The sequence below is a fragment of the Chironomus tepperi genome, unplaced genomic scaffold, assembly GCF_022539635.2.
Source record: "Chironomus tepperi strain 1889 unplaced genomic scaffold, CSIRO-AGI_Ctep_v1 contig_335, whole genome shotgun sequence".
Classification (NCBI taxonomy): Eukaryota; Metazoa; Arthropoda; class Insecta; order Diptera; family Chironomidae; genus Chironomus; species Chironomus tepperi.
This window is the reverse complement of record NW_027226457.1, coordinates 1,877,739-1,890,266: the sequence shown is the minus strand read 5'-3', so window position 1 is coordinate 1,890,266 and position 12,528 is coordinate 1,877,739. Positions and strand designations below refer to the sequence as shown.

The window sequence follows — 12,528 nt, the reverse complement described above, 5'->3', positions numbered from 1 at the left end:
CATTGTTGAAATTCTTCTTCTTCTCTATTTATTAATACTGACAGCATAAAGAAAAGAGTCTAAAAAAAATTATGAGTAAATAAATGCAAGAAGAAAATAAAATTTATCGCACGCGATTGAAGTGAAGAAATAGAAATAGTAATGAGAAAGTATCAAAGCTGATTAGAGTCTTTAGGGCGCATATAATGGAAACAGCTTTAACTGATTAGTAAGGTTCGATTATAACTGAGATTAGGTTTGACATATTGGCGTGACTCTTGCACATACCCACACTGTCTGACTAGCAAATTCAAAAATTCAAAAGTAATTCCAAGAGATTGTTATAAAGACATTACTATACTACACCGCAGGAGTTCTATTACTCAAGCTTATGACTCAAACAATTGTCATGAAGACAAATCGCATTTGATTCAAAATGGAATGTATGTGGAAAGTATCTTTTCTATCCAAGCCAATACAACATAACTAAAAGCACAAAGTGCATCCTAAAATCAGCTCACAAGCTAATAAAATCGTGCAAATATCAAACAAAGTGTTAAAGCAAAAAAACTTTTTTTGATTGCAAAAAACTAAAATAGCGAAAAGATTTTTAACTTTTGTTCCACCAATATTTCCCAACAATTGTTTCGATAAAGAGAAATTTACTGTTCAATTGCCGTTTGATGGATACGGACGAGTGAAATGAAAGAGAATGTTATTATGCTACCACTTCTGCTCTTATTATAAATTTTATCGTTAGTACTAATAAGTTTTTGTTTTTATTAATATAGTTTTCGGTGAGCATTAAAATTTGCATTTGGTTAATTATAGGAAAAGAAATTTCCTGACTTTTGAGCTTCGCCGATGAGAGAAGTTGCTCGAATCGAAGAAGTAAATTTTGAGTAGAGAGAAAAAAAATTCAAATTAATTCAAAGAAAGAAATTAGGAAAGTGGAATGGAATGTTAACTCATTATTATACAAAAGAATAATCACCTAATTTCGATTCATGTGTGAGTGACAAACACAAGCCTAGATATTATCAATGAATATCATCTAGTTCCCAAAAGAATTGTCCGTCTAAACTTTTATTGAGATATACAAACTGTTTACAGTTTCTTAATCTAATTACAATATTTTTGTTGCTTTTAAAATTATTTTATAGCATTAATAACATTCGAAATTTCACTTGGTGTTCAATCGCAATGTTTATTAGCCTGCAGGTTTCTATTTGCCTTCTTTGTTGCTGTTTTGAATGGCTCACAAATATTTTTACGAATTTTGGTTAAATATTTTCTATTCATAAAGTTAATTGATTAATTGATTTGTAAAGAGTAAAATCAATTATCGTTGTAAAGTTTCTGCCTAAAATATCAATTTATTTTTATTGAAAAATTGCCTAACCAAAACTTTTCAATTGATTATTTCTATTTTACCTGCAATTTTGAATTTAAATTTGCAGAAGAATCACTTATTTGTTTACAAATAATCTCAAAACTTGTTTATGTAAACACTCTGCCTGATTTGACTCGCTGTGAGCACCATACAATCATTTCACTTTGATTGGCATGTAAATAGCAATCAATAATAGATATTCACTTGAGCTCTTGTTAAATGTACATGTTGAAATGTTAATTAGAGCAATTTTCAATCAAATTCTTACAACCATTGGAAATATACAATATTCTGATGATAAGTATAGCTAAACAAATAGAAAGTATTCATTGCAAAATTACTCTTGCTATAACAGATTGTAAAGTATGTCATAGAACATACCATTATTTCAGTAACTAGTAATTGTGTGCTATGGATTTTAGTTATTGCTTCTTAAGGTTTTGATGGAATTTTAAATTTGTAAAGTGAGACTAGAAATTAGTTAGTTTGAACATGAAACTTCCTTCTTAAAATTGAAAAGAACTGACACAAAAAGATCCGATTGATGTTGATAAAACTGTGAATTTAATACTTGATAATCTCATAATACATCCGGTCATAGACTTTTACCACTAAGCTGCATAATAAGGCTCCTTGAAAAGATGATCAAATTTCATCGTAACTTCAGTAATTGTCATCAAATTTTATTTATCAATCGACTTCATTCAGTTGCTGCTGATAAAAATCAGATTCCTAAATTAAAACTCATTCGATCCTGTTATGCGCCATAAAATACTAGACAAAACATTTGTAAGAAACCGTAGAAATCTGTAAGAAGTAAAATTTAGGTGCTGCAGTATACAATTGCAAGAAAAAAATTCACGTTGAGATCATTTTCATCTAACATACATTTCATTATTCGTAAGCTGTATTACTCATTCCTTTGTTATGTTGCTTTATTCTTGGATATTGAATAAATTTGCAAATCATTCATTACGGAGACATGAAAGTGAGCAAAATGAATACGTGCTCAATAAATTTACTTGAGAGACTTTAAAGTTGTAGAAGTTTAATGCGGCTGCGTATAATTACAGCAGATGAACGACTAAGACAATTAAAATGGCAATTGTACTAGTCAGAAGTGCAAGCATAATGGATGTTTGACCGCAAGGCATAAAAGCAAGATCACCAACTTGATTTATAATTTTCTTCAACAAATACGAGCTTTGAGATTCTAATGATGTAGTTATCATTAATTTCCACAAGAAAAGACCATCATAAGCTCGACTGGATATCTAGTAATGATCGTTATTACGCAGCTGAAGATATTAAATTACTCTGTGTTTATTTTCAAGTCGTTTCTTCTGGATTAAATCAAAATATTTCTCTTTATTCTGTCAGCTTAGATTAAATCCATTAAAAGTCTGAAAAATCATAGTTTTTTTTTTATATTACGAGGAGGGTGACCCTCCTTGTATTCTTTAAAGACATGCAGAGAGTAAATTTTGATCGTAAACCAGCTAAAAACTTCAGAAAACCTTTTTTTAAAGAGACCACTCAAATGGCAATGAACGCAAACTTTTAATCGCTTTTCTTCTTGTTAAATTTCTGTTTAGAAAATTTTCTCTTGTTTTCATCGACCGCTAACTTTACGCTTTGATTTAAAAGACTCAGACTTGAAAATGAATTTGAATGCTCATTTTTTTCTTTATTTACATTTTAAAATTACACGAAACTAACTGAGCAAAACCAAAACCTGTAAATAGATAATAAAGTATGCACAAATATGCTGCGTGTTCATTTACTTACATCATATAATTGAAGATTTTGATATGAAATGAAGATCATACAATGTTGATAGGGAAACTTTTTGAAAAAATCATGATCAATTAAATACAATATGAATATGCTGATTAATTATATTGTTTATTTGTGTTGAAATTAAAAACTGAAGCTAAAGTGCTGATATCATCAGTAAAAAAACTGTGAATATTATTAATTATGATGAATAGGTGTAAAAATTAATTATAGTTTATTGACTTTGAGTAATTTTTCAAATCAAATCTAAAAATTTGATATATGGTCGAGTTTGGGTGTGCTGTGGAGAGAGTTAATTGATTAATAATATAAATAGTATCAAGTTTCAAAATAATCAAGTTTCATTTTTTTAAATTTCAAATAATTGTTATGTCTTTTTAAGTCCGGCATATTCTTATGACTTAATTGCATATTCTTAAAAGAACAAAATTCCATTAATGGATCGTTAATAACTGGTTTAATTAAACACTGCAAATGACAAAAACAACTTTGCAACAAAGTTGAACAACAAATTAAAATTGCGTTCCTTGCACGTGTCTTCTTCGTTTTACATCGATTCTTGACACAAATTATCTATTTTTAGATGTCCACAACTCCAAAAACAGAAAAGTTTTCACATTCTTTAAATATTTTGTCGATTTATTACAAACAGACGTAAAAAAAGAGAATTCGAGAAGAGGACTGGCATAAATTTTTTGCCTTAAGCATTTTTGAATGTTCCTCAAATTGATGTTAAATGTTAAAGCATCGACGTTGAATAGAAAAATTGGCCAGATTGCTGAAGATGTTAACATTTAACTTCTTATTATTACTGAATTTTTTTATACTAAAGATCCGTTTATTATTGAATTAAATAGCTTAGAGAATTTCGATTTTGAAACATGATATGGCATTAATGTTGACTTTTTCTTCGTTTGTGGTATTTATTTGATAATTCGATCTTCAAATTACGTTTGTGTGGTGATGAAATTAGTGCTAATCGAGATAGAAACTGTCAAAAATGAAATGTGATTTTGAAATTGGATAAAAGTGGGAATAACAAAATTGACAATGTTCTGAAATGCTTAAAGCAGTCAATTAAGTTTAAAATTTGCTCTCAAAAGTTGATTATAGTTTATTACTGAATATTAATCATCTTGGAAATTCAAAGAACATTTTTGAGAAGAAAACATTAAAGAGACAGTTATGTGTTAATTTGTTACAAAACAACAGGAGTCTAAAGAAGATTGAGTTGCAAAAAAATTAACAGCTGATGAATTGATTTATTTTTGGCAATTCTTACTTCTTACACAAATTTCTCATATAAATTTAGACAAGATGCTCGCAAAATATAATTTTAGACCTTATCCGTTGTACTTCCCACAAAAATTTATGTGCCGTGATTTAGAATCACATAACCCTATCAAGTAAAATGAAAGACTTAAATGCCCGCATAGAAACGGAACATGAACCAGCTCATATCTATAAATCGCTTGTTAAAAAAATAAAACAAACCTTTTTTGTGAATTTCGTTATACAATTGATAATTAAAGTAATTTATTGTGTTTCTTAATTAAATAGAAAGGTCAATAGAACCGAAAAAGAAAGAATAGAAGAAGAAGAAACTTAAAAAATCGTTAAGGGAATCATGAAAATCGAGAGTTAATTGAAAGCATATGAAGCAAAATTAAGTAATAAGAAAAAATAAATGATAAGTAAATAAGTGAGTGTGAATGATGTTCAGAAGTCATTATAAAATCATATATGAGCGTTTATAGCATGGAACTTGCATGCTTTATGCTTTCAGTTTGAAAGCGAAAGTCTTGGCGCTAAAAAATCATTTTTTACTACCAATTGATTAAGCGTAAAATACAATACAAATTTTTTTATGTCTGAAAATTTAATTTTTGTTTAACAAGTGAGTTAATTTATTTATGCATATACACATGGCATGCTAAAGTGTGGGAAAGCTACAGTGTAATTTATAATTGATGTCAAATTATTATTTACTAAGCATGAAAGCGATTAAATTTTTGTATGTTAGAGCATTTTTCGCTTGAATGCCAAAGTTAAATAGACGAGGAATGATTTAAAATTAAGATAAGATTTCATGGTGGACGATTAATCGACGAAGGGCTGAATAATGTAGAAGTTTTATAAGATTTTGTGAGAAGATTAGAAGTAGAGATTCTTTAATTGTGTTGCATTTTAAGTTATTATTGTCGGTGCTGTAATTTATGCAGCTTTCAATTTAATCAACGGTGATTAAAATATTTTGATACTAAGACTGAAATTTAGTTTAGGGACAGAATAAGCTAAATTTTACCCAAAATAACCCATGTGCTTCAAAACTGATGCAGATATTTCCCGAAAATCGAATTCAACTCAAAACTGTTTGATTAATGCACTTCAAATTGAAAAATTGCTAATATTCAACTAATCTAATTTAAAAACTGCTCAAATAATAAAAATTCTCATAAATCTTTCGCAATCAATATTTCTCAAAACTTACAAAACAGAAAATGCGATTTGCAAATTTCAAAAATTCGAAGAAAAGATTTATTAGATTCAGTGAAAACATTTCACACTCACCAATTGTTTGTGCAGTTCAACATAAAAATTTTTATTCGAATTTGTTCGTAAAGCATCGAAATTTTTATTTTATTGGCCCTTAACAAGCTGATGAATCAAGTTAAAATGATGATTTTTTCGAGAAAAACTTTCTTTTTCTAGCTAGTCTAACTGTAAATTATATATTATAAAAATTTTCTTTATTCGAATTATCATTTAGTATTTATTATACGATTTGTCCAAAGAGGCATAGAAGTAGAAGTGAAGAAATGAATAAAAATCAATAACCACAAACACATGGAATAACAAAGAAATAGATAAAGAAGAAAAATCGATTAGTTTGTGAGCTTCAGCTTCACGGACGGGCCGCAACAGCATAAAACGTAAGAAAAAGAAGAAATAAATGAAAAATTCCACAGCAGTTTAATGACATTAGCAGGCAACAGTTAGTCTGCATTTTTATTTTCTTCTACGCGCGCCAAAAGAGAATAAAAAAAGTAAATTTTCTTTCATTTTATGTAAACTTTTCTTTTGAGAAGCTAATTTAATGCTTATTTTACGACACATGGTGTGACTTTACTTACCAAAATAATCATGTTTCATTCGTCACTCAAGAAATTATTGCTTCTTAAGAAATTGTCACATTTTATACGGAAACAATCATTAGACTCAACTAAGCGGGAAAGAAAATTTTCTGTGATGAGCATGACAAGAAGGCTTGTTAAGTTGTGTAAATTCATCAAAATTATTTAATTCTGTTTGTTTCGTTAATGTAAAAGTTTTGTTCTTTTTTTGAAAAAAATTCTTCTGATGTGTTCAAGCTTGAGATCATTGTACTGTGATTAAATTGATTCGAATAATTTTATAAAGGTGTCGACAGGGCAACTTTGTGTCTTAATCGATAATACAGCGGAATTCGACTTTAAATTCATGCAGCTAGACACAGAGACTAAAAACCCTGTAAGCAATAATCAAAAAATCATAAAATGCGTTCTTGAATTAATCCAGTACTCTTGCGTTCAACGTACAACTCAACCTAATTTCCTTCAAAATAACAATGACAGGGTCAAATTGCATGTCTCACATTCCTATTATATTACTAATTTCACTTCAGATGTAAACAATCGAATTTTATGTAGAGCATTTTCCATATTATTTTCAACTTACAATCAAAAACTCACAGACGACATCGATTCCATTAATATTTGGAAGTAACCTACAATGAAAAAGTGATAGTAAATTTAAAACAAACATAATAATGCAGGTCACGACTCAATACATTTTAAATAGCTACAATTGTTACAAATTAAGCTGTGAAATTATTGACTTTAACATTTTCATAAAGTAAGTCAGTGATGATACACAAAAAATTGAAAGATTGTTAAAATAATTACATGCTTTTATGAATGAAACTGATTGATTAAGATCATCAACATACAGTTGATTTCTAACGCAAACTAAAGTGACTAATAAGAGATGATAAATTAATAACGTTAACGCACAGTGATGAACATTAAAATGATGGAACAATAATGAAGAAATTACAGTGAATTAATGAAGAATGAATGAAAGTTTGTCGTCCACGCACGTAAAAAATTTTGAAACAAAAAAGAAATGAAAGATTCATTAACAATTCCTCTCTGTATGTGTTGAAACTGTGTCATATCGCCACCATGAAGTATTCAAATTGCTTTCTATAAGCATATAGTCATGTAGAGGAGGACAAAAGAGACAAAAGACACTGATCATAGTTTTAGTCAATGGATGATTAAGAAGAAAGACTTTTTCGGATATTTGCAGAGGAAATGAAATTAAAGAAATGCTTTTTTATGTCGGAGATCAGCTTACAAAAGAGATAAAAAGAAGAGTTTTAATGGAAACTTGTGTTTGGGCTGATACATGATGAATAAATTTCGGTTCCATTATTTAAAGTTAATTCAGGCATTATTCTTACTCTGCTGATTTTTTTAGCAACTCGAATTGTTCGATAATGATTGACATAATAAAATTACAGCTAGCTGGTAAAAATAGTAAACGCCTTCATAAGATTGTTGCTAAAAATACATAACAGAATTTTGTTTTTGTTGTTATTTGTACGAATATTTACGGTTTGAATTCTTTATGGCAATATTCAGCAATATGTTTGTTTGGTTGCTATGAAAATTGTCTGGACGGATTAAAAATATTGCATGAAGCCAGTTAAGCCTGAATGTTTCAAATGTAATATTGCGCATCAGCACTTGTTCTATTCGGGGTGGATGATCTAAGGTCATCTTCGCAAAATATCTTGATTTCTAGCACTATAAATATCATTATTGCTTCCTTTATAAAATAAAATTTCAATTATTCTCGAAACCCATCCTATAAACTTTTATTGTGCAAAAAAATCGCAGTTTCTAAGTTTAATGACTAATACCTAAATGTGAACTTTTGAAAGAATTCAATAAAGGTTTATGCCGAGTTTTATGCTGTTCAATCGAGAAAAAATGTAGATTTATATGAAGGCGAAATCACAGCGGAAACTTTACTAGAGCAACATTTTATTCAAGGTTTTTAATAAATTGTACAGTCTGTGTCCAATAGACATTTCTTTATGCTACTTTGAGTGCTCTAAGTTCAATAAAATTACATCAGACTCAAGACATTACAATTACTCAGACAACAGCTTTGAAAAACGAAATGCAAAAAAATTCAGGTTAATGCTACACAAAACAACAAGCAACAACAGTCAAGCTTAAATCGTTTCTGATCTTCATCACTTATCCAATTGAGGATGATGACAATAATGCTTACGAAAAGTAAATTTTCTTTAAAATTGAGAACGTACAATTTGCGACAATATAGAATCACATGACAATATGAAAATAATAGCTTTTTAATGGCTGACTCATTTCCATCAGGCAGATTGCTTACTTTTCAATTTCTTAAAAATATTTACAAACACCGACAAGAACTTAATAAGTAATAATTTTTAAATCAACAAACAAGAAACTGGTTATATGTTAAGAATTTTAAGAATTATTTAACAATGCCTATTTTAATCCCTGACTTCATGTGAATTTGTATAACGTTGCCATTTTGTAATGTGCAAAATTTGGTTGAGGTCAAAATTTTTCTTCGTCATTTATAAATTATGACCATTAGTTAACGAGTTAAAGCAAAGTACAAGATCTTGACCCTTTCAACTCGTTCTGTGGCTAAACCATTACTTTAAGTTTGCTTCTGCCTTTCGTGTGACGTGAAAAAATAATTAAATGTGGTCAATGCTAAAACAGTAATTATTTCTCAATTTATAGGAAACCCATCCATCCGACAATTAAAAGTGCTCGAAGAGTAGCATAAAATCATGGACGAGTCGGCGTCATCATCATCGCCATCACCGCCTCAGCCAACCATAAATCTTCAACAAGGAGATTTGGTGTGGTTTGATGCAGGTTTTAACTTTCCATTGCCCGGTGAAATCGTCGAGGTTCATCGCGCAGCACAAATTGTTATTGTTTCGACTGTTATTGACGGAAAGGTGAGTAAAGTGAGGAAATTATTATTAAAAAAATCAAGTAGTAAACCTTTCTTTCCTATGATGTGCATCCATCTACACAAATTGCATACCATTCAATAATATATGAAGTAATAAGTAGACGGAAAGAAGTCGAGAAGGAAAAAAAAAACTTGTTGCATAAGAACTGCAGAAAATGTTGGTTTCAAACAGTATAAACCGGATTATTAGATGTAGGAATCTATAGTTGTCGGAATTATATGTATTGCACTGTATTGCATGTTCTAATGGAAATGGTTTAATAGTGTCAGGGTTTGGAATGTTGATTTTATGCAAATGTCTCGGACTTTCAAATCTGGTTTTTTTGTGAGGCAAATTCATAGATTGTCTGCGGTCAGAATCGATTAGGACAGTAGATAAATGTGGGTAAAGAATGCAGCTTGAACATTTCCTAGCCTTGACGATCTTCTTGCAGTTAGAAAAAATAATTTCTTTCTATTGCAATATTCTCAGTTAGAATCTTTCAATCGCGCTGGTCACAGCTGTTTATATTGCTGTGATGATTTTATAGACTTGTCTTGTTCTAAACTGAAATCTGGATCATATTGACTTATCATCCATGAGTTTAACATCCAAAAATAAAGAACATTAAGCAAATAAAGTCTTCAAAATAAACAACATCAGCCATCCAAAACAACCTGTGCATACATTAAAGACATTCCATTTATGAAGTGTAAATTTTCACATTTAAATGTCAGGCATGAATTTACATGCATTCACAGTTTACAGTTACTGACAAATCAAACATGTTCCTCATAATAAATTTTCGTTAACAGACACAAGAATAAGACATTTAAATAAGAAATGATGTTGAAAAGATTATTAAATGCGAATTGTTAGATTTTATTTAGAATCGTGGCAAAAAGGTGGAACACCGTCGCCTTCAGCATCACTTGCGCTCCTTTCGCCACGACTTCGCCGTCGTCAAAGAATTCCAAAAATGGAAGAACTTGAAGAGCATGAAAATCTTGATGAAGATTCGTCTGTGGATGGGAAAGAGCGTTTGGCAGATGCAATAAATGAAATCAAAATGGAAAAAGTTAAATGCAAGAAGAAGAAACGAGAATACAAATTTCAATGGAAATCGCGCTATCCACCAACTGTTAAAAAGTTATCTATGTTATGCAGTGATGTTCTTGCGAAATATGTACGCATTAAACTTATTACGAGATCGAGATCATAATGGTCGCAGAAAGTTTGTGATATTGTCGTTTGGTTGACTTGTGATTGGGGCGCATTTATACGAAATCACTGAATTGTCAGTTACGATAAGATCTAAGTTTCATTTCAAATTCAAGCAGAATCAAGCATTTCAATCTAAAATATTGCAACACTTCAAACCCAATCAGTCAATCTAACGACCAAGCATTTTCCTATAATTAAAAGCTATGAAAATGTTATGAAATTCTGTGCAATGCTGTGAACTTAATTAATTAATTAGACTCATTTTTATCTATCTCTTTCATAATTGCAGCCACAAACGTTTACACTTACAATGAGCGATGGGAATTTTATGACACGACAAGATTTAGGCAAAAATGGCGTTGAAGATTTAACACAAATAACAGATCTACATGAAGCATCATTACTGTGGAATTTGAGATTGAGATATGATAATTTATATTCAAATGGAATTTATACATATTGTGGCAGCATTCTTATTGCTGTTAATCCCTATAAAATGTATCCAGATCTATATGGATTAGAAATGGCAAAAAAATATGCAGGTATGCCACTTGGCGCACTTCCACCGCACCTTTTCGCGATAGGTGAGGCAGCACATTCCGCATTGCCATCACCTCAAGTTGTTGTCATTTCGGGAGAATCTGGATCAGGTAAAACTGAGTCAACGAAACTTGTTATGCAGTATTTAGCAGCTGTCGCGTCAGGTGGTGTTTCATCAGCATCAGCTCTTATAACAGAACAAATACTTGAAGCAAATCCAATTTTGGAAGCATTTGGCAATGCCATAACACTTAAAAATGATAACTCGAGTCGATTTGGAAAATATTTAGAAATTTATTTCAAATCTGGTGCCATTATAGGTGCTAAAATTACTCAATATTTACTGGAAAAGTCACGTATTGTTACACAAGCACAAGGAGAGAGAAATTATCATGTATTCTATGAATTATTAGGCGGACTTACAGAATCTGAACGTTCTAAATATGGCCTTTTAGAAGCCGACAAATATTTTTATCTAAATCAAGGAAATTCCGATTGCTCACCAAGCGGTCGAATTGATTGGAATTCTCTGCAAGGTGCCATGCAAGTTTTAGGATTATCAGAGAATGAACGCGAAGGAATCGTTCGAGTATTAGCGGCTGTTCTTCATTTGGGAAATATTTATTTCCATAGAAGACAATTGAAGCATGGATCTGAAGCTGTTGAGTTGGGTTCTACAGCTGAAGTTAAATGGGCTGGTAAGTGACGTTGTCTTATGAATTATGTATGGATTTGGGTCATTAAATGTGAAGTTTGAGAAATTTTTGCAGAGTTTTTTAGACAAATTTTTAGAAAACTCAATGACCATTGCAATATCATTAACTCAATTAAGATTTAAATCATAACTTTTCCATTAATTGATGAGTTCGGATTCATTCTCAAAGAGCAAAATATGCAATCTTCTTATTAAATTACTGAAATTAATTCGCATTTAATTACCAAAATAAATTCAGAAAATTTAATTAAATTCATTTAAATTGAGATTAATGCAACCTTCATTTTCATTTCCACTTTCATTTATTTTTGTTTATGCATGCAGCTCATCTCCTTCAAGTACCATCTGATGGTCTAATGCGTTCATTGACATCACGCATAACAGAAACGCGCAGCGAAATACTTCATACACCGCTTTCGATTGATCAAGCTTTAGATACAAGAGATGCATTCGCAAAAGCACTTTATTCTGGATTGTTTAATTGGTGAGAAAATTAAATTAACACATTGCAGACTGTAATTTATTTATGATGGAAAATAACTCTTATTTACAGGCTTGTGTTGCGTATAAACTCAATAATTCATAAAGGTGGAACACATGACGCGCATAGAATCTCGATATTGGATATATTTGGATTCGAGAGTATGGTAGAGAACTCGTTCGAACAACTTTGCATAAATTATGCAAATGAAAGTTTACATTTATACTTTAATAAACATATCTTCAAATTGGAACAAGCTGAATATGCAAAAGAGCGCTTGGAATGGACTCAATTGGGATGGGAAGATAATTTGCCAGGTATTTAAATCCATT

At 30.4% G+C, this 12,528-nt stretch overlaps 1 protein-coding gene across 1 annotated transcript in view; it reads left to right on the top strand.

The window, feature by feature from the left end:
* The window catches only part of Myo10A (Myosin 10A), a 32,979-nt gene that overhangs the window by 1,060 nt on the left and 19,391 nt on the right, over positions 1-12,528 (top strand). Inside the window, exons 2-5 of the mRNA XM_070644250.1 lie at positions 9,016-9,239; positions 10,750-11,698; positions 12,040-12,199; positions 12,269-12,513. Of these exons, the coding sequence (XP_070500351.1) occupies positions 9,066-9,239; positions 10,750-11,698; positions 12,040-12,199; positions 12,269-12,513 (1,528 nt within the window). The 5' untranslated portion in view covers positions 9,016-9,065. The remainder of the gene's footprint in view (positions 1-9,015; positions 9,240-10,749; positions 11,699-12,039; positions 12,200-12,268; positions 12,514-12,528) is intronic.